The following is a 27,948-nucleotide window of genomic DNA, read 5'->3' as shown; positions in this document are numbered from 1 at the left end:
TATACTGTCAATTGTTTGTTCATCCAAATTTGGCATTGGAGAAAAGGCTACTGATGGTAGAATTTTCACAATTAATTATAAAAGAAAAGACCAGCAATACGTTAGGTTAAATGTGAAATTTTAAGGTAGAAAGACTGAAAAAAATGCACTCCAATAATGCCAGATTTAGGCAAATGTTGAAGGTCATATTATGTGTTTTTCATTCATACAGTAAATGTGCATGATTCTTGTATTCTCTGACCACACACAGGAGGAGATTGACGAGAAGGTGGAAAATGATGACAATGACCACGATGATGATGATGATGATGATGATGTTGATGATGTTGATGACGAAATGCTGTATGATGAGGACTTTGATGCAGAAGATGAGGCAGAGGCAGAGGAAGAGGAGGGGGATGGAGAAGGCGTGGATGAGGAAGAGGAGGATGAAGAGGTGCAGGAGAGCACAAAGATGAAGATTCTGCGCAGAGTAGCAGGAGTGGCAAATAAACTCAAAGATATCATCGGTAACCTCATTACAACCGCTGGACAAGTGGTGGTTACCATTCTACTGGGATTAACAGGTGTGTGGATAGGTGATATATAATTTAATGTGAACTACCTTTCAACAGTTTGGGGTCAGTAAGATGTTTTTCTCTTCTGCTCACCAAGGCTGCATTTATTTGATCAAAAACAGTGAAAACAGTAATGTGAAATACTTTTTACAATTTAAAACAAGTGTTTCCTTTTTGAATATATATTTTAAACTGTAGTTTATTCCTGTGATCAAAGCTGAATTTTCAGCATCATTACTCCAGTCTTCAGTGTCACATGATCCTTCAGAAATCATTCTAATATGATGATTTGCTCAAGAAACATTTATGATTATTATAAATGTTAAAAACAGTTTTAGTGCTTTGTAATTCTGTGGAAACCGTAATACATTTTTTAAAAGGATTCTTTGATGAAAAGAAAGTTTAAAAGAACAGCATTTATTTGAAATTGATATATTTAGAAATGTCTTTATTGTCACTTTTGAGCAATTGTATGTTATTGCTGATTTAAAAAAACAAAAACTAAAAAATCTTGCTGAAAACAAATGTTTGAACCATAAAAACTTTTTTTAATTTAATTTAATTTAATTGATTTTATATTTCATGCACATTTACATATATTTTTGTGAAGAAATGTCTGGCTAATATTTCATAATGCAAAAAATAAAAATAAATGTATTTTACATAAAAAAATGCTTTTTTAACATTTAGATTTTTTTTTTTTTGCATTATGACAAAATAATTATGTACATGAAGCACATGCATACCCTCCATCCCCCAAATTTTCTCACTATCATAAAAACCCTTTGTATGTACTGTAATAAAAATAATCTTGTCTGTCTTTTAGAGGCAGTAACAAGTGTACACTTTAAATGTGTTAATGTCTTTTCATTAAAGGCTTTTTACATTTAATCACGTGCCTTGAAATATTTTTTTGTTTCAGTAGAACAAATGTACTTTATAATTTGAATAATATATCATTAAATAATATATATATATATATATATATATATATATATATATATATATATATATATATATATATATATATATATATATATATATATATATATATATATATATATATATATATTATGAAGATAATCTCACAATGCAAAAAAATAAAAAATAAAAGAACATTGCATTACCAATTAATCATGCTGTCAGCAAAATACAAACCTAATCTTCCATAAGTCTAAATCTGTCTCTGTTCTGGTCTCCAGGTATCATGCTCCCCTCTCTGACGTCAGCCGTCTACTTCTTTGTGTTCTTGGGTCTGTGCACATGGTGGTCGCTCTGCAAGACCTTCGACAAGCTCCTCTTCAGCTGTCTGTGTGTTCTCATGGCCATCTTCAGTGCTGGGCATCTACTTGTACTTTATTCCAACCAGTTCCAGTTCCTCCAGGAGGCCATCAGGCCCGACGACAGCTACGTCAGGTCAGAGACCCTCCTTTTCATCTATTTTGTGCAAATAACTTGCTCCATATTAAAGAGGCCATATTATGCAAAGTCTTGAGATTGATTTCGGGCTCTACTAGAATAGGTTTTCATGCTGGTATGTTAAAAAAAAAAACACATTGTTATTCACATATTCTACAATTGTGGCAGCTCCTCTCTTCCCAGACTGTCAGTAACACTCAGTTTAGTTCCTGTTTCTATGAAGCCTATGAAAAGAGCAATGCGCTCTGAATGGTTGGCTGGAACATTGTGATTGGTCAATCGGAAATGTCCAGGCCCTCACCATAACCTCGAGTTTCAACACACTGCTAACTCACCCAGGCCCTGCCCATTTATTGTGTGTATGCCTTGGGCGCGAATTATTTAAATGAGGAATATTGTGACGTGTTTGTTCCCGGAAGAAAACTCAACACTACAATGGAGGCGTTTCTCTTTGTGCTTTGTAACTTTGCAGACGTTTTTCATGCTAAAACAGCAACTAATACTAAAGAAAGTTGAGCATGTAGAAAAGCACAATATGTCCGCTTTAATTATGTATAAATCAGTGGACTCTGAATACAAGCCTGCACAGTGCCAGTAATGCTATATAATATGTCATATGTTTAATGTCATCGTGTGCATATTGATATGTACCTGCAGCATACTGTAAATAATGAATGAGTATTAAAATGCCCATCATGCCCTGCAGCAAAAAACAGTCCAATTTCCTATGTCTGGGCTCTGATAGAAACACAGATAATGATTCGTATCCCATCTGTTCTCGTATGTTCTGACAAAGGCCAGTCCACAAAAGACCTGCAGAGGGAAATAAATATAGCTTCATATATGCATATCAGCTCAATGTTGTGCGTTGTTCATTATTTCGTTTATGTAACAACTCTCATGAAATAGATGCAGCATTTTTATGATGCAGTTAAAAAGACATTTTTATAATGTTTAATTATGCATTAAGGTAATTCCATACTTTTGTGTTAATTATAGTTGCATAGATGTTGCTATGTAACTCACAATGCATAATAAGCAAAGTCTAAGTCTAATAAGCAAAACAATTCATAGCACATACAAATATTTGGTAAAATAGTATATATATATTTTTTTAATTAGATTGGACGTTTTTGGTATTTAATGATCTTTAAGTATGTTAAAAATTGCTTATTTCCACCATTTTGGATATATATTTTTCCACTGAACAGGTAAAAATCATAATACTATAACATTATAAATGTTTTTACTGTCAGTTTAACACATCCTTGCTGAATAAAAGTATTAATTTCTTTTTCTTACTGACCCCAAACTGTTTTTAAGTACTGTTAAAACAATTGAGATAGTTCTGCATTCAGTTTATTTTATATTTCATACACATTTACATATATTTATGTGAAGAAATGTCTGGTGCTCTATGTATTTTATACCAAAACCAAATTAAATAAATAAATAAATAAATAAATAAATAAATAAATAAATAAATATTCTCATTACTGAAAAAAAATAATAATAATAATAATAATTGTTTGTACTGTAATAAAAATAAAGGCAGTACAATAAATGCATTTTATAATTTGAACAATATAAGAGAAAAATTAGAGAAATCTCACAATGTAAAAAAAAATAAAATAAAAAAATTGTAAATATTTGCTTTAACAGTGGAAAAGGCAGCAGTATATATGTATTAGGGGTGGGACGGTTCAGATTTCTCACAGTTCGGTTTGTATCAAGGTTTTAGTTTCACGGTTTCGGTACAGTATGGTATGTGCTATGTATATAAAGAAAATAAAAACAAATAACCTAACTACAAGAAACAGCACAAATAAATACATGAGAGCTAAGATACAAATGTTTTACAGGTTTTTCAGGTATCTAACAGCTTTCAGGTACAGAAATTGAATAAAGTAATCAAATATAAAATTACACTGCATATAAACTTATTTGAATAATTAAATAAAGATGAAACATTTTTGAAGTTGCAAAAGCTATTCAGTCAAGAGTGAGTCGTTTCATTGACATTAAAACACATAGAGCAGAAATATCTGTCCCTTTAAGACATAATTCAAAGATCCAGTACACTGACACTGATACACATGTGTCGTCTGTCTCATTTTTCTCCTAAGACATAGCCATGTTTGTTAGGATACTCACTAAGATGGGCATGTTGACATAATTTTTGTGTGAATTTGTCAGTTTAGGTGCAAGACATGAAAGAGAATTTGCGCGAGAGTATTTGCAGGCTGTGGCGCGGCTCTCCATGTATGCTTTTCGGATGAGTACACGCAAACATCTCTTCACAGCACGCGCGAGTGTTCTCTTTCGCTTCTTACGGATGAATGTTTAAATTGGCATGTTTAGTTTCAACTAGGCATGTGATGGTATCAAATTTTCATGTTGCGATTAATTGCTGAAGCTTTTATCACGGTATACGGTATTATCACGATATTGAAATAAGTTGCAAAAAAAGTGTTGTCATAGTTTAACAGGTTTAAGAACTCTTTTTGTAATAAAAAAAACTGAACGTTTAAATACAATAATACAATACACATAAAATATATAAAGTAAAATTTTCAAACAGATTAAAGTGCAAAAGAATTAGGCTATAAAGAGCAACAGGAAACACTTTACAATAAAGTCTCATTATTTAATTCATTAACTAAGATTGAGCAATAGCTACATTTGTTACAGAAAGTATTATTTTTTGTTAATGTTAGTTAAGAAACCACTGATCATTTCAGGCCCATTAAATAAGTTCTTTTTATTTTAGTAATGTTTTAAACAGTAACTAAGAAATTAACATTAACTAAGAATAATTAATGCTTTATTGTATTCTTCATTGTCAGTTTGGTAATAATGAATTAACATGTTAACTAATGAAGCCTTATGTCTCAGAGAGTTTTGCTGAACAATAAAAAATAATCAGAACATTTCTAATCATTAGGGCATGTTGTAGTCCAGATTAAAATAGATTTTTGAGGCATTTTAAAAACTTCACTAGCGCAGTTGCTTTGTTTATGGGGTTTCCGGGGTAACCGCTGCATTCTGCTGTTCCATCAGCGCCCCCTGCTGAATAATTGGTAATAAATTATTATTTACGTTATTTTGAAATGCCCACGATAACAATATCGTGCATGTTCATTATCGCGATATATCACATTACCGAATATCGACACAAGTCTAGTTTCAACACAGATAGCAACGTGAGATGTTCACAGAGCTTTCGGCACATCATTTGTTTACATAAATTGACTGTTTTGTCCATGTTCCTTTGATCATCGCTGTTGTAACGTATTAGGAAATTAGAATGCATATACATCGACTGAAACATTCATGAGCCAAATCCGTCTGTCTGTTTTGCACATTGTTTTCAACAATAATGCGTCGTCAGATTTGGGATGAACAGCGGTGCAAGCGCATGCCAAAACGTGGGTGGAGAACCGAACGATTCTATTTTTTACAGCAAACCATCCATCCCCTAATATACGTGTGCTGGTCATATAATTAGAATATCATCAAAAAGTTGATTTATTTCACTAATTCCATTCAAAAAGGAATGCAACAGCTGAAACCCATGTCTTGCATACGTCTGTACGTAGTGGTTCTTGAAGCACTGACTCCACTCCACTCTTTGTGAATCTCCCCCACATTTTTGAATGGGTTTTGTTTCACAATCCTCTCCAGGGTGCGGTTATCCCTATTGCTTGTACACTTCTTTTCTACCACATCTTTTCCTTCCCTTCGCCTCTCTATTAATGTGCTTGGACACAGAGCTCTGTGAACAGCCAGCCTCTTTTGCAATGACCTTTTGTGTCTTGCCCTCCTTGTGCAAGCTGTCAATGGTCGTCTTTTGGAAAACTGTCAAGTCAGCAGTCTTCCCCATGATTGTGTAGCCTACAGAACTAGACTGAGAGACCATTTAAAGGCCTTTGCAGGTGTTTTGAGTTAATTAGCTGATTAGAGTGTGGCACATTTTCACAATATTCTAATTTTCTGAGATACTGAATTTGGGATTTTCCTTAGTTGTCAGTTATAATCATCAAAATGAAAAGAAATAAACATTTGAAATATATGAGTCTGTGTGTAATGAATGCATATAATATACAAGTTTCACTTTTTGAATGGAATTAGTGAAATAAATCAACTTTTTGATGACATGCTAATTATATAACCAGCACCTGTATATATATATATATATATATATATATATATATATATATATATATATATATATATATATATATATATATATATAGTTTTTTCAAGCAGTTTCTGCATGTTCGTGATGCCTTAAAATGCTGCAAAAAACAGACCTCTAATGTGTATTTTAGCGCTAGTTGCCCTTCACCGGATATTTCCATCCATATTCTAGATCTACACAGGCTTAGCCTGTGTAAAGTGCCTGGTTAGGCAGCAGTTATGATCTGCAGGTGCTGACGGACTAATTCGGCACCTATTCCCGCTCAGTCTCTCATGTCCTTGACGCTCTTCACGAGTATCAGTTCCATCGACTGTGTTCAGCCATTAAGTCTATGTATAGTCGAGTAGCCTTGTTTGAACTTCAGGTCTGTCCAATCCTTTGGCTGTGTTTGTTGTATGTTGTTTACTCTAAGTAACACTCAATATGGTCGCAGAAGAAAGTGTGTCCCTGATGTGTTTCTCTAAGTAATTTCAAATCAATTCAATGAGGTTTGCATTGCGGTTGTGATCGCAAGGTTAACTAAGACGACTCAAACTGAAGTTAGAAGTGCAGTGTGGTCAGATAAACTCAAGCACTCTTAGTTATCAGCCTGTTTTACTTCCTTCCCTGGGATTCATAAATAGAAATAGAGACCATAATTCCATCCTTTTGTGCTGGTCTTCCTCATTTTTTTTGTAAAAGCAGTTTTGCCGTGGATGGTGTGTGTGTACATGTTGTAGTTGGAAAAGACTGTGGCCTAATTGTAGTTGATGAAAGTCTTGTCGCTTTTATCTGCATGCCTGTTGAATGACAGTGTTGACAGCCTATGCTTTCGACTTCACTTCCTGTTTTTTCCATTAAAATGGGCTGGGATCACGTGATCATTTCTATCCCAAACACAGCAAGAGTAAGAAGAATATAAAAACACCCTGTAATGATAACATTAACGTTTGAATTTTTCTCCACAGTGTGTTTGGTATCTCCTCCATCATTCAAACCGACTGCTCCTCAACCTGGAAGCTCGCTGTCAACAGTGGTCTGAAATGGCACCATTTTGTCAATCCCATCATGCTCTTGGTCCTGTACTACACACTGGCCACCTTGATCCGTCTGTGGCTGCAAGATCCCATGATCATGGTGAGCCTAATGCCACTTTAAGATCAAAATAATATGTCTTATAAAGTGATTAAAAAAATAATAATAAAGGTACTGATATTTTAAGATTAAATATTATTTTGGTATATAGTAATAATTTGAATGTATTTACTGCCAGAAAATTAGATTTTTCTCTTTTTTTCTAGTTAAAAATATCTAAATATTTTTTAAACAATATAATTTAAATTTATTCCATTAGAATACAAAAAGCTTGATCTTGTTTTTGAGCAAAAAACTTCACTAAAATAGATTTATGCTTAAAACAAACTAACAAAAATCCCAAAAACGTCTCGGTTACGTATGTAACCCTCGTTCCCTGAAGGAGGGAACGGAGACGTACGTCAAACGTGACCGACTGAAAGGGAACATAAGTTTTGTAATCAAGTTTTAATATTTTACACAAAACGGCATTATAGCAGAGCACCTTTGTTCTGATCATTTATGTCATGCTTGTCTTGATATAATGCCTTTTCAATGCATATTAATACATTATGAAATTTTACAAAATATTAACAGTATGTAAAGTTATGTTGAGGAAACAGGGACAAATCAAAACTCTAACATTTATTTATTTACTGGTCAATTAAAGTAATATTCCCAAGAAAACATGTCAATTAGGTAAAGCAGTAAAATCAAGAAATACCTGTAATATTTCTTAATAAATAAATCAGAATATATACAAAAAAGCTTTTTGTTTGTTTTAAACATAAACCTCACTAAATTAGATTTATGATTAAAACAAACAAAAAACAAGCAAAATCCAATGGAGAAATAAAATGTTTAAAGCATTACTTAATAAATGAATTCATTTTAATATTAAACAGAAAACTTTTTGGCAGAGCAACTTTAGTGTTCATATCGTGTTGTGTTCTGATGATTGACGTCATGTTTGTCTTGATGCCTTTTTATGCACTATAATACGTAAAGAAATGGATTTTAATAGTTTAGGGATTTTACAAAAGACAAAAAAAAAATGTATTTACTGACCAATTGAAAGAATATTCTGTTAAATAAAGCAAAAAAATTATATATATATATATATAATATATATATATATATATATATCAAGAAATACCCACAAATAATAGCAAATAATATTATGCCTAAAAAAAATTCATGCATAAGTTTCAAGTATAAATCTTATTTGAGAACAAGTTTAAAGTGCCATTTTCAGATCATGCCATGTTCTGAGCATTTATGTCATGTTTGTCTTGATTTCATGCTTTTTAAATGCACTTTATTACATTAAGAATTGGATTTTAAAAGTATTATTGAGGAAACCGGCATATATATAAAATTATTTAATGGCAGAAACATTTCAGTTTAATAAAGCAAAAAATCTAAACAAATTCCTGTAAGATTTCTTAATAAATAAATCCGAATGATTTTTATTTTATATTTTATGCTGTTTGATATATGAAGATAGTATATTAAAGGGACATAATGCACTGATCGGTTTGATCTCTGTCACCTTTTCACACGCTGCGGTTCACGGGTTTATAGAGCGCTCAATACATGAACCCACACGTATGAGCTTATTGATTCATGCGCCTCTAGGTTTGATTAGAGTGTGATTTCATGACATAAATCTATCGTGTGATCGATGATGAATCATAAGCGCCGTTACGCCTTCATCCGATGAAAAGATTAGTGCATTGTTGTTGTTTTCATGACTCCATTAAGCATGTTTATCATCTTCATTGTTTTCATTTGTAAGCTGCTCCATGATACATGTTTTAATTCCATTCATACTACTGAATATCTTTCTGTGTTTATTGATCTTTCTCCAGCAGGAGAGTGAGGAGGAGGAGATAAAGGAGGGAAATGAGACGGCGGGAAACAGCATCAGTCACATATTGAGCCGGAAGCGGCTGCTCTGGTGGAAAGCCCGTCAGAAGACTGAGGAAAGAAATGTGAGGAAACAAAGATGCTAAATTTGAACTATTGCAGTGAACTTTAGATGTCACAAGAGAAGTTTGAATTAAAGGATTAGTTCACTTCAGAATTAAAATTTCCTGGAAATGTACTCACCCTTATGTCATCCAAGATGTTTACAGTGGACACTGGATCGGTACTTCCGCCTATGTCACGCATGACCTTTGAACATGATTACGTAATGCGTGGAGCATCACAGAGCAGTGCAAGATGAGAATTTGTGGTTAAAAAGTTTATCATTTTTATTTATTTTTTTTTTAAAATGACCGATCGTTTCACTAAATAAGACTCTTATTCCTCGTCTGGAATCATGTAGAGCTCTTTGAAGCTGCACTGAAACTGACATTTGGACCTTCAACCCGTTGAACCCCAGTGAAGTCCACTATATGGAGAAAAATCCTGGATCCTTAATTTCTTTTCAACTGAAGAAAGAAAGACATCTTAAAGTGAACTAATCCTTTAAACATGCATAAAATGAGGTCATGTGGCAACAGTATTGAATAAGTATTACTTTTCAAGTTCATATTTAAAAGCAATTAGTCTGGTTGTCTTAAAGGGATAGTTCATCCAAAAATAAAAATATTGTCATCATTTCAAACCCTTATTTTTTTTTTTTTTTCTGCTGAACACAAAAGAAGATATTTTGAAGAATGTTTGTAACCAAATAATTGATGAGCCCCATTGACTTCCACTACGGAAGTACAATTGATATTATCATACTTCCCCAGTTGATTACATGAAGAATCTTTTTTTTTGTTTTTTTTTTTTTTTTAGTATTGCATGGTTCCTGAAATGTTGTTTAAATATGCACATTAGGCATTATCTAATTAAATATGCACTAATTTGCATACATTTCCAGAAGAGAAATCTGAACATCAGAAAAAGCCAGATTCAAAATTCTTGCTTCATTTTGTCAACATATTATTCAAATATATATATAAATATTTTTTTTCACTCCATAAATCAGAAAATACTTTCAACAGCCAAAAATAAAATACATTTTCACCATATTTTTAGGAATAAAAATCTGGCAAAAGATATATATGAACAAACCCGTCTGTAAAAACCTTCAGAATATAGATAATAAAACTATGAAGTTTGTTGTATGTAAAGCTGCTGAAGTGGAGATTTCTGCCTCATTTGAGAAAACGCCTTTAAAGAAATCTATTGTAATTGAAATCTACAGACACAAATACATAAAGTGAAATAAAATGAACACTTAAAATTGTATTTTGGATGTTATATTTCCACTACTCTGAAACAACATGTTATGAAAAGCCAAATTTCAAATGTCTTAAAAACAGCAGAAAGCGTGTCTGTGTTGTCTTAAACTCTGTTGCTCATTCTCTCTCCCGTTCCCCATCAGCACTAAAGGTTCGCTTTGAGTGCTGGTCTCTATCTGTGAACAGTGCTGCTTTACTTTGCACTGCTCAGTGCTGATGTTAGAGAACAGCATAATGTTATCGACCCTCCTGTGCTCGTCAATACATTCACCTTGCCCCGTCTGCTGTCTTTTTCTTTATCTCTCTTTAGCTCATTTCCACCCTGGATGGGTACAGCACCTCCGAGGTTTGCGCTCAGTGTGGTTTTGCCAAGTCTTATGTAACTCTTTGTCTGCAAATTTTAACTGTAGACAAATATAGTGTGATTGATTTGGGCTTTTAGTGGCTTGTGTTTGTGTGTACGCTGCTCTTGATGTGGCATGATTCAGTGGGATTTAGTGAGAAACTCGATCTCTCTTGGTGTATCTCCAAACCATAAAATATAAAGAAAACTAAATATAAAATAAAACAATAGCTCCTGCCCCTCCAAATATTCTGTACTATTTTTTTTTCATATTTATATATATTTGCAAAGCTTTTTTTCCTGTTTAACAAGTTAAAATATTTCACAGCACTAATATGTAATCATATTATAATGAATATAGTAATATAATAATAATAATTATTAATGTATTTACCATGAATTGCATTCATGTGTTATTGTGTTATTTATTGAGTTTGTGTTATTAATAGCATCTTAATCAATTATTGTAAGATAAATATGCTGTACTCTCTCTCTCTCTCTCTCTCTCTCTCTCTCTCTCTCTATATATATATATATATATATATATATGTATATATATATATATATATATGTATATATATATATAAAACAAGTATGTCTATAACAAGTATATATATATACTTGAGCTAAAGAGATTATATATATACACACATTACCAGTCAAAAGTTTGGAAACGTTACTATTTTTAATGTTTTTGAACAAAGTCTCTTATGCTCATTAAGGCTGCATTTATTTAATAATATATACAGAAAAAACAATAATGTTGTGAAATATTATTACAGTTTAAAATAATGGTTTAATATACTTTAAAATGTAATTTATTCCTGTGATCAAAGGTGAATTTTCAGCATCATTACTCCAGTCTTCAGTGTCACATGATCCTTCAGAAATCATTCTGATATGACGATTTGCTGCTCAGTTATTATCAAAGTTGAAAACAGTTGTGTCGCTTAATATTTTTTTGGAAACTGTGATACTTTTTCCAGGATTCATTGATGAATAAAAGGTTAAAAAGAACAGCATTTATTCAAAATATAAATCTTTTCTAACAATATAAATCTTTACTTTTACTATTTATCAATTTAACACATCCGTGCTGAATAAAACTATTAACTTCTTTCAAAAAAAAGGAAGAAAAAAAATTACTGGCCCCAAACGGCAGTGTATATTGTTAGAAAAGATTTCTATTTTAAATAAATGCTGATATTTTTTTAACTTTCTATTCATCAAAGAATCCTGAAAAAGTATCACAAGTTATAAAATAATATTAAGCAGCACAACTGTTTCCAACATTGATAATAAATCATCATATTAGAATGATTTCTGAAGGATCATGTGACACTGAAGACTGGAGTAATGATGCTGAAAATTAAGCTTTGATCACAGGATTAAATTATATATTAAAGTATATTAAAATAGAAAACCAATATATTGTATATTCTTGATTTTATGAATATGTAAAGAATGCCAAGAGAGATTCACTTCATCTTGCATGCTGTATATTATTTGTGTTTAGACTGTTAGTGCACATAATGTCTCCTGTCCCTTGTGTAAAGATTTCTTGTTGTTATGAAGGTGGTAGTGGTTAACTCCAATGGGACGTCGTTTGACTATGTGTCGGCCGTGCCCATTGAGAACGGACCGGTCACTCTGGACATATACTCCACTCCTCAGTACAAAGTGGATCAGCCTGTAGAATCTGAAGGTGAGATACAGTAAATACACATCCATACATTTCTTCCAACTGAAACACCTAACAAAACAACCAAAGGCTATTGTAGTATAGTAGTATATGTTATAGTATATTAACTAAAACCATAAAAAAAGTTACTTGAAATAAAACTAAAGTAAACACAGCTTTGTTACCATGTCAACTGATTCAAATCTCCCTGCTGTGGTTGAGACTAGTTTCTAGTTAACTAATATCTGAGCATTCCACTGAATTTTTCTAAAGTGATCAAATGTAAAGACTGCATTATTTTTATGCTCCATACAGAGAAGACGAATGAGAACATAAATGAGATTGTGGACTTACCGCTAGAGGAGGAAGAGGAGGAGAAGACAGATGAGAAAGAGGAAGAGGAAGAAAAGGGCGGACCACCAGGTGCTCTCGTAAAAGTGTTCAAGTTCATCATGAAGCAGAGCTACATCTGTGCTCTTATTGCTATGATGGTGAGAAGGTCAAACATTAAAGGAATAGTTATTTTTCTTTAGTGTTCACAGTAAATTCCCCCGTGTTAAATTAACACCGCTTGGTGTTCATATGGGAACCACCAGCAGGGTGTTAAAGTAACACCGAAAGCAGTGTAAGAGTTCATTAGATGCTTAAGTGATTAATTAAGTGATGATTGTTTGATTATTGAAGACACCTGATATGATGAGGACAGAATCACTGAAGGAAAGAGAAACTCAAGAACTACAACTGACTTCCAGCCACAGCCTAAAAAAATGCTGGGTTAAAAACAACCCAAGTTGGGTTGAAAATGGACAAACCCAGCGATTGGGTTGTTTTAACCCAGCAGTTGGGTTAAATGTTTGCCCAACCTGCTGGGTAGTTTTACTTAACTCAACTATTATTTAAAAATTACAATATTGCTTACTTAAAATGAACCCAAAATGTCTTGAAAATTAACATTTATTAATATGTTTAATAAATGACATTTTAATTTAATTTTAGATTCATTTTAAGTCAGCCATATAGTCATTTTCAAACAATAGTTGGGTTAAATAAAACTGCCCAGCAGGTTGGGCAAACATTTAACCCAACTGCTGGGTTAAAACAACCCAATCGCTGGGTTTGTCCATTTTCAACCCAACTTAGGTTGTTTTTAACCCAGCATTTTTTAGAGTGTAGATGAAATCAACTGAAAAGACATTAAATCTCTCTTATTATAAACAAGACAGACTTTATTTCTGTCATTCTTCTACAGTTCTTTTTGAGAATAAACAGAGGTTTAGATGTTGATGTGTTATTGAAAGTGTTTTATTGCACTCTTAGAAAAACCACAAACTGATATAAAAAGCAAAGAGTCAAACTGCTCAACTAAATGAAACACTGATCATTGTAATGATGACCAACATCAACGTCTAAACCTTTCTTAATTCTCAAAAACAAGTGTAGACAAATGGCAGAAATAAAGTCTGTCTTGTTTATAAAAAGAGAGATTTAATGTCTTTTAGATTTAATTTCATCTAAGGCTGTGGCTGAGTTTCTCTTTCCTTCAGTGATTGTGTCCTTATCATATCAGGTGTCTTCAATAATCAAACAATCATCACTCAAATAATCACTTAATTATCTAATTAACTCTAACACTGCTTTCGGTGGTACTTTAACACCCTGTTGGTGGTTCCCATATGAACACTGAGCGGTGTTAATTTAACACGAGGAAATTTACTGTGTTCCTTTAATGTTCTAAATTTGAATTTGAGTTAAATTTAAATGGGAAATGGTTTGACAAAAAATATTAGTCTAAATAAAATTATGTAACATGGATTCTTATAAATCTTTTTGTATTTCTAAGGCATGGAGCATAACGTACGTTAGCTGGCCGACATTCGTCTTTCTGCTCTGGTCCTGTTCTCTCTGGATGGTGCGAAACAGGAGGAAGTACGCCATGCTGACCTCGCCATTCATGGTGGCCTATGGGAACCTCCTGTTGGTCCTTCAGTATATCTGGTGTTTTGAGCGGTTAAATCCAGTGCCTGGTTTCTTTCTGAAAATGGATATACCCTTCACTGAACTGAGCTCAAAGGTAACAATTACTTTAATAAGGCATCAACAAGTGCATGTCTGCTGTATTGGTTAGTCACTAGAATTTTTCTTTTTTTTTTTTTTTTAGCAAAAACAACAAATACAAATAATGTATGTTTTATTTTTAGCAGCAAAAATATATGTATTATTTTATTAAAAAAAATATATAATGTGCAAACTATAATATAAATGAATAAATATATTTTGGAAGAATTAAGATTTTTTTTTAATGTTTTTTGGGGGAAAAAAGGCCCTTATCCTCACCAAAACAGCATTTATTTGTGCATTTGATTTAAATGATTTTTTTTCCGTCGTCAAACTTATGAACATATTAGTGTATATTTTAATTTTTTTTATATTTATTTTACATGCATTATGTAAAATATATATCAAACAATGTAGTAACAAACAATTACTACAAACAATTTATTAGAGTTTTTATTTGCTGTAATAGCTGGACACTTTATAACTAATACAACTTCATGAGTTATAAATTCATAAACTCACTTTTAATGTAAAATGTCTCTATAATGATTTATTTAGAAATTTGCTACAGGTTATTTTACCAATGTGTTTTTACCATTGTGTCTGTAGATTCTGTGTCAGCTGAGTTTCTGGCTGCTGCTCAGACAATCTTTGATGGAGAAACAAGCGAAGATGAAAGAGGAAGCAGCGCTTTGTGACGTCAAAGTAGATGAGCAGAAAAAAGGTGGTTCATTAGAATCTATAACAAGTATGTATAATGTACAGTTTAAATTCTGTAGTAGTCACAGCCGAAAATATCTCTTTGTTATTTAATAGTCATAAAGAAATAACTATGCATGTGGGTTTTAGAGGAAGAAAAGGACAAAGAGGAAGAAGAAAGGGACGAAAACGACCTGATGCATGTGGTGGGGAAACTAGTGATGGCTCTGATGGTGAAATACTGGATCTATATCTGCGGAGGAATGTTCTTCTTTGTCAGCTTTGAGGAAGGCAAGATGGTCATGTACAAGATCATCTACATGATGATGTTTCTCTCCTGCGTGGCTCTTTACCAGGTGCAGTGCTGCTGTCTAAACCCAGAAACCCATAAAGGTTGTTGGGATTTTGACTGGACACACCTAGGAATACATGTCCATGTCATGTATATATTTATTCACTTATTTCTGAGCGATCTTTTCCTTTAAAAGTATTTTTATTAATAGTTTGAAATACATACAAAGTTGCTGTATTTTAAAAGCCTATTACATGTTGGCTATAAAATGATGGCTTTTAATATATATATATATATTGCAAAAGATTTGCCTATTTTATTATAAAGGATGACAGAATTTTAATTTTGGGTGAACTTTTCCTTTGGAGGTCTTTGACAGGGCAGTTATGTTCTCCTCAGGTGCACTATGAATGGTGGCGCAGGATCCTGAAGTACTTCTGGATGTCTGTGGTGGTTTACACTATGCTAGTGCTCATCCTAATCTACACCTGTCAGTTTGAGAACGCCATTGCTACCTGGACCAGTATGACAGGCATAAAAGAGGACGGGTGAGTTTTGAAGACCCTAGATACATTTGATCTGTCACACCCCTTACCATAACCGCCAGTTTCAACACACTATTAACTAACTCAACCAGGCCCTGCCCCTTTATTTTGTGTATGCCTTGGGCGGGAATTATTTAAATGAGGAATATTGTGACATGTTTGTTCCCGAAGAAAACTCAAGACTACAATGGAGGCGCTTCAGGGAGTTCAGAAACAGAGACACTGGTATAGAGAATAACTCCTGCTGGAGAGACTCTGTGCTTTGTAACTTTGCAGAGCTTTTTCATGCTTAAACAGCAACATTACACACTTGAACATGTAACAAAGCACACTATGTCCTCTTTAAGCAGAATTATCTCCCACTCTCTTCTGTCTCTATGCAGATTGAAGGCTATCGGTCTGGAGAAGTTTACCGTCGCTGACTTGTTCACCCGTATCTTCATCCCCACGTCCTTCCTGCTGGTGTGCAACCTGCACCTGCATTACTTCCACGAACCTTTCCTGCAGCTCACGGATCTCAAAGCAGTGATCAGCAAAGAGGAGAGCACCATTTACAGGTGAGAGATGACGGCAGGGCGCTCTCTTTGCGCAGATTGAGGTCCTCGCTATTTACAGCTGATGATAACAGGATGTGTGATGTCATTTAGGTGAGGGCATGTATGTATCTAAAATCTGATTAGAGGAGCCACACTTAAAATCATAACACAAAAATGCATACCCATCCACATATCAAATGAATAAAATAAGAATATAATAAAAATAATGAAAATAATGATAATAATATTAATTATTATTATTATTATTAATAAAAATAAGGTTGATGTGAATTATTATTATTATTATTATTATTATTATAATTATAATAATAATAATATAATTATCATCATGATCTCCATTATAATCATGATAATTATAATTGTTTATTGAACATTATCTCTCGTGGTGCATTGCTTTTATAATTAAAGGTGCTAAAGAGGATGTTTTATTTTATACATTTTTGCAATATTACTTGAAACTGTCTTTACTAAATGATAAAAGACTATTTATTAGGTGCACTGAAAGGAATAATATTAATATACATCATCTGTGCACGAGGTAGGGCCTTAAAAACATCAGCCAATCATTTACGCGATCATCGTGTAAACGATTGGCCCTCTGGCTTGTCAATCACTGCCATGACGTTCCTTGTGAGAGACGAGCGCGGCTGCGCGCTCCAGTAACTTTCCACACTCCACAGGCGCCGCATGCAATGTTTTTGTCAGGAGACAGGAGTAACAACTGCAGATTATGAGTTACCTGCGGTGAGTCCAACAAAATGAATCCACTAACACGACACAGCGAATGCCGGTGGTAAACACTCGTGTTCCAGTACTCGTGCACGAGTTTTGGGAGGCGTTCCCTCGAAAGGAGGGGGGTTGTTCTTACGCATGCGCTCATTTCAAAAACTCAGTAACAGTCTTTGGTTTCTCAGTCGACGAAAAGATCCTCTTTAGCACCTTTAATTCTAAACAGAAAATTAACGCAATTAATGCAGCATCCGTAGTAGTAGTATTTTACTTCTGCTAAAGGTTTGCAGAGTGTTTTCTTCATTGTCTTGTTGAACTTCACTTTGTGTCGTCCTCATGCTTAATTTCCTTATTTCTTACTATCTACTTAATGATGGCTTTTCCTCTGTTGAATCTGCAGCACTTTAAACCTTGTGCAGACAAACTCTGCTAATCATCTTACTTCATGTAAATCCACTTCTTATTTTAACCAATCATCTGCTCACATCTTTCCCCTGCCATCCCTCACATCACAGCTATACTAAAGTCAGTGGTCGTATCTATCTGATCGTGGATAGGTGGGTGATTTTCTCTCTCTGGCATTTATGGAAACCACAACGAATGTTCACCTCTCACCTTTTCCCCAATTTCCCACAATCCTTCATTCTTCTTACCACTCCTGTCTGTCAGTACACTCTTTTCTCACTTGATGTCACTTTTTTTTTAACGATCCGTTAGATTCCTGGATACATCAAAAAATGTAAAAAATGTATGATGGGTTTTTTGTCACTGACTTGATTTCCTGTCTAGAACTTTAATGTTTGCTTTAAATGTTACAAGTCAACATGAAACTTTATTCAAACCCCGTTTTATTTTTGTAGTCAGATGTATTTCCAATTAAAATGAATAATTGCTGACAAAAAAAAAAAAGAAAAAAAGAATTGTTTATTTTATTTCCATGTAAATATAGCATTATTTGCTTTTATTCCTGTAATCTTTATTATTGTCATGGGACATTGCCCAAGAATACTCACAAAGACAAATTAACAAAGAGATCAGTCTTTTAATCCATATTACTCAGGAAATAACAAGATACACGTAGCAACAGTCACTAAACACGATGTTAAGACAGGACATTGAACTTAGGAAACAGAGAACTATAAATAATAAACCAAATGACGAATAATAATAATAAGCTAATTAATTGACAACAGGTGAACTAAATGAAACTAACGCAGACTAGACATTAGGTCAAGACAGGAACAAAAAAGCATACTCCTGACAGTATGCCCCCTCTGGAAAGGCACGTCCTTGCACCACACAGAGGAGGGAGGGTTTTCTGGAGGAGGGCAAGGAACAGAGGAGGGGCAAAACAAAACTAAGTCCAAAGAATAAGTCCATGGGGGAGTGGATGGTGGGAGGAGCCAGGGGAAAGCCAGGAGCAGGAGAAGCCAGATGTATACCCAGACCACAGTCAGCATGCAGTTCCAGGGTGGAGTCGTGGGAGGGAGGGGCCATGGTGGAAACTTGGACAATTTAACCAGGGGTACGTACTCCTGAGACAAAGCCAGCCATGATGGAGACCCAGACGGAGCCGAGGAGACACGGATCCAGGGTGACACCGAAGGTCTGGGGGGCCAAGGCGGAGCTGACAGCTCATTGGAACGAGGTGGAGATGGGGATCCGGAAGACTGCTGTAGAGCCAGTGCGACCAAGGACAATGATGGAGCTGGAGAGAAGGCAGAGGTGCAGCCAGCAACCAGTAATCCTGAGGTGGAACCAGAGTAATGTCTGACCAAAGCAGAGCTGGTGGGATGACAAGCCACGGTGGAGCTGTGGGAGCACTGAGTCAAGGTGGAGCCGATGAGTCAGAGGGCCGAGGTGGAGTCTGGGGCTCTGTGGCTGGTGGCATAGACAGGGGATCCTCACTCCAAGGTGATGCTGGGGACTGGAAGACCCGAGGGGAATCAGCAGTCCTGCTGGGAAACAACTGAAGATGTGCTGAGGGGCAGACAGGGACCAGAGGAGTAAGGGCTGATTAAATATTCAGGTTAGATAGAGGAGGTGGGAGAGAGAGGCTGGGGTGGGCAATACTAAAATACTGAAGGCGCTGGAGATAAAGAGGGTGCTGGCGATACAGGGATGTTTGAATTGGGTATTGTCAATGAAATAGGGGAATTTTCTGTCATAGCCTCCATAAACCAGTCTATTAAGTCCTCCTTTAAAAAGTCCCCATAGTCCATATTCACCTTACAGCTGACTGGCTGGGTGTTGGCTGACTGGGCAGTGGGGTAGGTGGAGAGGTGCTGGTAGGCTCTGCGAGGCCGATGGGGAATGCAGAGTTGTTGTTTACTAGCACCTACTCCAAACATGCAACAAAATCTTGTTGAGGACCGCTCCCTGGCAGGTTTACACAGGACCGCTCACTAAGGCTTGTGATGTAAAACACACAGAGTGAGTGGTCCTGGTAGTGTGTCAGGTTCACCAGTTTGATAAATTCCCTGGTGAGCGGTCCCTCTGCTTCAGGCACAATAACTGGACTGCAGGAAGGTCCATAGTGATGGAGAGAAAAAAAGAACGAAAACAAAATGCCGAAAAATAAACACTGTTATTGGTTATGTCTTCTGTTATGGAACGTTGCCCAAGAACACTCACAAAGATGAATTAACAAAGAAAACAGTCTTTTAGCAGTCGTTCAGCAACACTCACTGAACTTAACGACATTAAGTACATATACATAATCCAAACGTACTGTAGCTATAAATGAACACTAGAGATAAGCTTAATTATGGTTAATTATGAATTTTTAAATAAACCTGTCATAATGAATTTGTGAAACCTAACTTATGTGCCACTGAAATGTATATAACTCAGTTTTTATTTGAGCATGAGTATTATATCTGAAAATAAATAGCAGTTGAATATAATAGCTTTATTAAATATATTATAGTAATGTACCAAATGAGAGAAATCTCTATACAGCATTTGTTGGGAGATATTTTTTTCCTTAAAAATTGATGTATAGTCATACACTGCAAAAAACAATAGTTATCGGCAGAACAATAGTTATCGGCACAGAAGTTTTGTCTCGGTGCATCCCTAGTGGCCTATAAGGAGAGTTGTTTCAGAGGCGTGGAAGGTATTATAGTATTTTCGTTAGTTTGTTTTTGAATGATATTTATGACCAGGAACATGTTAAAATGCTAAATAGGGACGGTTTTGGTTTCATGTTGACTTTAAACCTCTGCCTGCTAAAATGCATCCCAGAAAGTCCTACTGAGCCCCTTGACGTCAGCTTTATATCCTGACGATTAGTCCTGCTCACCCATGTCAGTCTTCAACTCTAACATCTCCTCAGCATGTCTCTGAAATGCACGGGCCTCTCTTCTTCAAACCATCTCAAAATCTGTCCCTCTTTCTCTATCGTATAGTAATGTTGAGTGTTGACTGTTCTACATGTTAAACTTTTCTTGCTTTGATTTCGTATATTTCCATTTTGTAAATTACTTCAACAGCCTCAAGCAAAAAATATCTTCTTCTCAGAGCAAGTAAGTGTGGTATAAACAAGGTAAAGATTTGACATGAAACCTCATCATGCAAGCGTTTAAACCCTTCAGAGCAGCAAGACCATTTGGAAAAGGCTCTAAAGTCTGACTGCTGAAATATTTGTTTGTTTTTGTTTGGTTTTATGGTCACATGATTCATGTATGGCAGACACATGCATTGCTTCTTTAAACAAAGGCCCTGACACTGTAATGCAATCCAGCTTGTTCCTTACGGATCTAATGCACACGGCATCCATAATTTCCACCCAAACCCTGCCTGTGGAATCCAAGGTTTATGCCGTTTAGAAGGCACTAACATTGAATTAGCTGGAATCTTTTTTATAACACAAACTAAGCTAACTTGATCAGCATGTGATCTAAGTTTAGAGAAGGTATGGGTGATTCATCAATTAGAGGAACTTTTCTGACTGCTGGGATGAATTTAAAGACAAAATGATTTAAAGAAAAATAATAAAACAATATTTATAAAAAAGGTTTATTTATTTATTTTTATGAGTGTCAAAATGTTTATTTTGCCAGAATTTGTTTAGTTGGTTCCTGTTCCATAATCAGACATTACAATTTCTGACAAGAAAAATCAGGACATATTTTCTGAAAAACTTACAAATGAATGAATGAACGAACGAACAAACAAATGAATGAATGAATTAACAAACAAATAAATAAATTGGATATTTTAGTACAATTTGTTTTCATAATAATTTATCATAATAAATAATTTATCATATAATCGCTAGTAAATAGTCATTTACTGTCTTGCCAAGCATTTTAAAAAACAATTACATTTAAAAAAAGAGTTTATGCTTGGTTATGATGGAAATGAGAAGCAGATACTGTAGTTTGAAAAGCAGAAATGATTCATTTTATTAATCTTAAAGAATTTTTAATTAAACAACAATACATTTATTTGTACAAATTCAAAGTAAATTTGCAGCAAACTTGTTGTATATTAGCCTGCAAATCCAACTATTTTGTCAAAGTGAAAAAATGAAAATCTAGATTGAGGAAGGCTTCAATCAGATCTTTATTTTCAGGACATATGATAAATGTTTTAACTTGGATGATGCATAATTTTAAAAAGTTTCATTTTTAAAGCTTTCAGGAAGTCAAAAGTGCCTCTAATTAAAGAATCACTCATATGTCACACGCATAAATAGGTGAGACAGTTTGTGTCTTTCTCTTGTAATGAAATTTTCCTGATCTCCAGACTGGTTCATCCAGATGGGAGTCTGGCCGATCTGACGATGATGAGCACGTCTCCAGAGCCACTGCTGAAGGAGGAGAAGGAGAAAGAGTCCATGAATGAGGTGCTGGTCGTGGACTGTGTGGAAGAGGAGAAGAAGAAAGAGTCTTTATCCATCCATTCAACTCATCTGTCCAGTCAGGAGGATATTCAGCAGATCAGTGCCGCCACAGATCCAGAACTGCCGTCAGAACAGAGCTCAGGTACTGCGCTCTAGTCTGTTACTGGGTAGTCTAGTCATTTAGCTTATTTTCTTTTCTACACACTTCTGTACACTTCTTAGATGGTGCTATATGGATTTCATCTTGCTGTGGACATCATGAGAATAACATAACGCTTGGTATTTTAACATAACATGTTATAACCAGAATATCTATGGCAAGAGCTCTTTGTAAAAAAGCTCGCTGATTTCTATCCTTGTGATTATTTTCTTTTGTCCCTTTGCATACTGCTGTAATAGTATGAAAAAGGACAACATATACTGCACATTTGTGGTCTGTTCTCCCAATATAATTTATGATATATCCCATTAACAATTCACTGGAATGCATGCTTGTTTTTCTCCTCAAAGCCTCACGTCTTTTTCCAGGTCTGTTTTCACAGAAGACAATTTATTATCTGTAAAAATGATGGAAATCACTTTGAAATAGTATCACACAATGCTGAAGTTCATGAACATTTTTTATTAAGGAACATATATTACATAATACAGATATATATCACTATAGTTATATTTAACCCGTCTGTTATTGCTGTGGAAAGAATTGCACTTTTTCATGATCTGTTGAAAGTACCTTGTTGATGCTTTTACACTTTTAAATGTCCTTTTAATGTTCATTGGTTGAAGACTGAGTAGAATAATGGCATCTCATTTTACCCATTTTTTTTTTTTTTTTTTGGATATTTTCCATGTTCCATATGGTGCCTTTATTTTATTTTATTTTATTTTATTTTATTTTATTTTATTTTATTTTATTTTATTTTATTTTATTTTATTTTATTTTATTTTATTTTATTTTATTTTATTTATTTTATTTTATTTTATTTTATTTTATTTTATTTTATTTTATTTTATTTTATTTTATTTTATTTTATTTTATTTTATTTTATTTTATTTTATTTTATTTTATTTTATTTTATTTTATTTTATTTTATTTTATTTATGGGGTCATTCCATAGGCGTAATTTATACTGTACAAACCATATTTTTTATCGCCCTACATCAACCCTTCCCCTAAACCTACCCATCACAGGAAACTGTGCACATTTTTACTTTCTCAAAAAAAAAACTCATTGTGTATGATTTATAAGCCTTTTGAAAAATGGAGACATGCTGTAATGTCCTCATAAGTCATCCTCTCCTTGTAATACCTATGTCATACCCATGTCATTATACACATTTGTGTCCTGATATGTCACAAACACACACACACACACTCACGCACACACACACACTCCAAACAAAAAATGTGTAGTACAGCTTTGTAAAAGCAGTTAAGGGATTAAAACCCTCTAAAGCTTGAAACTGCCAGATAGTTCTGCTGCTTAGATGATAAAAGATGAGCAGAGTTGAAAAGAGGCTTTGTATTTTTTTAAAGTGCATTTATACGTGTCTGTGCACTTTGAAGGCAGCATTAAAGTTACTCTCGTTTTATCAGTATTCTCTCTCAGATTTGGTCAGTGTTTAGTTCAAGTATTTTATTTGACTTTATTCTATTCTTTAAGTAATACGCTCTAATCTGGTTTAAACTGCCTTACATTGTTCATGACATGTAAACAAGTCCGATTTCTCCTCATTTCTGTTACAGACCTCAAGAATAAATGGCACTTGGTGTTGGACCGGCTCACAGTCCTGTTCCTCAAGTTCCTGGAGTACTTCCATAAGCTGAAACTCTTCATCTGGTGGCTGCTTGAGATGCACATCATCAAGATCGTCTCCACCTACATCATCCTGCTGTCCATCAAAGAGGTAGAAGCACCGCCCATTCTTCTAAACGCAAACATCCATATTGTACAATAATCTGAAGGTGTTTCTGTTTCTCGTGTGTCTGTTGTAGGTTTCGCTTCTGAACTATGTGTTTTTGATCTCATGGGCGTTTGCGCTGCCATATAAGCAGTATCGAGTTCTTGCATCTAGCGTCTGCACTGTATGGACGTGTGTTATCATCGTCTGCAAGATGTTGTACCAGCTAGAGACCATCAAACCCTCAGACTACTCAATCAATTGTACTATGGTGGGTTTCTTTAACTCATCAAATGTGTTTGTCAGTATTCAGTTGGGATTTGGTTTCAGATAAAGTCATTAATATAAAATACTTGTCATTTAAATCCCATCCAAATTGAGTTTCTCTTTAGTGGAGGAGTAGATTTGCTGTTTCGTGTGTTTAATCATGTGAATGTGCTCTCTGTAGCCCCAGAACTACACGGAGGAGAAAGGGAAATACATGAGTCAGTCCCTACTGTACAAGAGTCCTGTAGATCCTGCCAAATGGGTCGGCCTGGAGAAGGCTAAAGAAAAAAATGAAACCTTACTGGTTTACCTGAGGGTGAGGAGACACACGATCAAACGACATTTTCAAGAAATATGACTTTAAAACAACATATGGTTCCTACTGAACACTAACTTCATTTTAGACTAAATGTACAATCCTGTTACCCATTATGGAGTATTTAATTTTATTACAGTTTACAATCTTTGTTTATTGCTAGAAAATCACACAAATCATTCATCCATCACCATCTTGCTCTTTTTTTTCTTTCCCAGAATAACTTGTTGATGTTGGCCATCTTGGCATTCGAGGTCACCATTTACAGACATCAGGAGTTTTTCCGCCTGAGAAACAAACTTTCTCCTCCTCCCTCTCGAACCATTTTTCACGATATCACCCGACAACACCTCGACAACGGAATCATCAATTGTGTCAAATATTTCATAAACTATTTCTTCTACAAGTTTGGTTTAGAGGTACATATCTATCTATCTATCTATCTATCTATCTATCTATCTATCTATCTATCTATCTATCTATCTATCTATCTATCTATCTATCTATCTATCTATCTATCTATCTATCTATCTATCTATCTATCTATCGGCCTGCTTGTCTATCTATCTATCTATCTATCTATCTATCTATCTATCTATCTATCTATCTATCTATCTATCTATCTATCTATCTATCTATCTATCTATCTATCTATCTTTCAATCGGCCTGCTTGTCTATCTATCTATCTATCTATCTATCTATCTATCTATCTATCTATCTATCTATCTATCTATCTATCTATCTATCTATCTATCTATCTATCTATCTATCTATCTATCTATCTATCTATCTATCTATCGGCCTGCTTGTCTATCTATCTATCTATCTATCTATCTATCTATCTATCTATCTATCTATCTATCTATCTATCTATCTATCTATCTATCTATCTATCTATCGGCCTGCTTGTCTGTCTATCATTCGTTCTATCTATCTATCTATCTATCTATCTATCTATCTATCTATCTATCTATCTATCTATCTATCTATCTATCTATCTATCTATCTATCTATCTATCTATCTATCTGTTGGCCTGCTTGTCTATCTATCTATCTATCTATCTATCTATCATTCGGGCTGTCTGTCTTTCGTTCTGTCGTTCTATCTATCTATCTATCTATCTATCTATCTATCTATCTATCTATCTATCTATCTATCTATCTATCTATCTATCTATCTATCTATCTATCTATCTATCTATCTATCTATCTGTTGGCCTGCTTGTCTATCTATCTATCTATCTATCTATCTATCATTCGGGCTGTCTGTCTTTCGTTCTGTCGTTCTATCTATCTATCTATCTATCTATCTATCTATCTATCTATCTATCTATCTATCTATCTATCTATCTATCTATCTATCTATCTATCTATCTATCTATCGGCCTGCTTGTCTGTCTATCATTCATTCTATCTATCTATCTATCTATCTATCTATCTATCTATCTATCTATCTATCTATCTATCTATCTATCTATCTATCTATCTATCTATCTATCTATCTATCTATCTATCTATCTATCTATCTATCTATCATTTGGGCTGTCTGTCTTTCGTTCTGTCGTTCTGTCGTTCTATCTATCTATCTATCTATCTATCTATCTATCTATCTATCTATCTATCTATCTATCTATCTATCTATCTATCTATCTATCTATCTATCTATCTATCATCTATCGGGCTGTCTGTCTTTCGTTCTGTCGTTCTATCTATCTATCTATCTATCTATCTATCTATCTATCTATCTATCTATCTATCTATCTATCTATCTATCTATCTATCTATCTATCTATCTATCTATCATTCGGGCTGTCTGTCTTTCGTTCTGTCATTCTATCTATCTATCTATCTATCTATCTATCTATCTATCTATCTATCTATCTATCTATCTATCTATCTATCTATCATTCGGGCTGTCTGTCTTTCGTTCTGTCATTCTATCTATCTATCTATCTATCTATCTATCTATCTATCTATCTATCTATCTATCTATCTATCTATCTATCTATCTATCTATCTATCTATCTATCTATCTATCATCTATCTTGCTGTCTGTCTTTCGTTCTGTCGTTCTATCTATCTATCTATCTATCTATCTATCTATCTATCTATCTATCTATCTATCTATCTATCTATCTATCTATCTATCTATCTATCTATCTATCTATCTATCTATCTATCTATCTATCGGGCTGTCTGTCTTTCGTTCTGTCATTCTATCTATCTATCTATCTATCTATCTATCTATCTATCTATCTATCTATCTATCTATCTATCTATCTATCTATCTATCTATCTATCTATCTATCTATCTATCTATCATTTGGTCTGTCTGTGGTTTGTTCTGTCTGTCATTCTATATATTGTTCTGTCTATCATTCTGTCCGTCTATCTATCTATCGTTCGTTCTTTCTGTCTATCGTTATATCTATATATTATGGCTATCATTCTGTCTGTCTGTCAGTTATTTGATGGATGTTTCTCATTCTATACTCCTCCATTTATTCTCTGAATGTATCAGGTGTGTTTCCTGTTGGTGATCAATGTGATGGGTCAGCGGATGGATTTCTACTCCATGCTGCACGGGTTTGCTCTGGCTGTGGTGATGTACAGACGTCGGAGGAAAGCCATCGCAGAGATATGGCCCAAATACTGCTGCTTCCTGGCCTGCATGATGACCTTCCAGTATTTCATTTGCATTGGAATCCCACCGGCTGCTTGTAAAGGTGTGTTGCTGTACGCCTTTTCAAACATGTTTATTTAACAGCTATATACAGTAAGAGTTTTGCTGCAGCATTTTGGGATTAAGCACATATTCCAATTCAGTTTGATATTGATCCTGTAACTGTCTTGTACTGCTGAAGCATCCCGAAAAACAGTGAATATCCGCCTGCTCAGCTAACATAGAATCAACATGATAAAATAACGTTTTTATTAGGGCTGTCAGTAGATTAAAATGTTTAATCACGATTAATCTCACACTTTTTGGCAATTAATTGCAGTTAATCGCACACTTATCGTGACATTAATCATAAATACAATGTGCGATGAGTGCGTTGAGAGTGCACATACATGGTTTGTTTCCACATCAATATAACGCACTCACGCGTGCTTACTGTATGATTACTGTAAGTCACCGCAATCATCTTTACCTTGATTGCAGTCTTCATCCATCAAAACTTTACTAGTGAGACTCTGGTTTGCTTTATCCAGCCGAGAAACATCTTCCTCTTTCTCTTCACC

General features: G+C 34.4%; 1 protein-coding gene across 5 annotated transcripts in view; it reads left to right on the top strand.

Annotated features, from left to right (window-relative positions):
- LOC137002469 (piezo-type mechanosensitive ion channel component 2) overlaps nt 1–27,948 on the top strand; it is a 101,285-nt gene that overhangs the window by 36,155 nt on the left and 37,182 nt on the right. For 2 of the 5 annotated variants that reach the window (XM_067362149.1, XM_067362145.1), the window contains exons 6-22: nt 251–566; nt 1,760–1,973; nt 7,125–7,293; nt 9,102–9,224; nt 12,388–12,517; nt 12,809–12,984; nt 14,334–14,564; nt 15,158–15,296; nt 15,398–15,603; nt 15,939–16,087; nt 16,468–16,641; nt 22,123–22,361; nt 23,967–24,127; nt 24,216–24,392; nt 24,570–24,704; nt 24,923–25,123; nt 27,227–27,431. In XM_067362149.1, coding sequence (XP_067218250.1) covers nt 251–566; nt 1,760–1,973; nt 7,125–7,293; nt 9,102–9,224; nt 12,388–12,517; nt 12,809–12,984; nt 14,334–14,564; nt 15,158–15,296; nt 15,398–15,603; nt 15,939–16,087; nt 16,468–16,641; nt 22,123–22,361; nt 23,967–24,127; nt 24,216–24,392; nt 24,570–24,704; nt 24,923–25,123; nt 27,227–27,431 — 3,145 coding nt within the window. The remainder of the gene's footprint in view (nt 1–250; nt 567–1,759; nt 1,974–7,124; nt 7,294–9,101; nt 9,225–12,387; nt 12,518–12,808; nt 12,985–14,333; nt 14,565–15,157; nt 15,297–15,397; nt 15,604–15,938; nt 16,088–16,467; nt 16,642–22,122; nt 22,362–23,966; nt 24,128–24,215; nt 24,393–24,569; nt 24,705–24,922; nt 25,124–27,226; nt 27,432–27,948) is intronic. The other 3 variants (XM_067362150.1, XM_067362147.1, XM_067362148.1) reach the window with 3 other exon arrangements.

Source organism: Chanodichthys erythropterus, chromosome 16 (genome assembly GCF_024489055.1).
Source record: "Chanodichthys erythropterus isolate Z2021 chromosome 16, ASM2448905v1, whole genome shotgun sequence".
Classification (NCBI taxonomy): domain Eukaryota; kingdom Metazoa; phylum Chordata; class Actinopteri; order Cypriniformes; family Xenocyprididae; genus Chanodichthys; species Chanodichthys erythropterus.
Note: the sequence above shows the minus strand (reverse complement) of the source record. Positions and strands in the feature narration are given on the sequence as shown.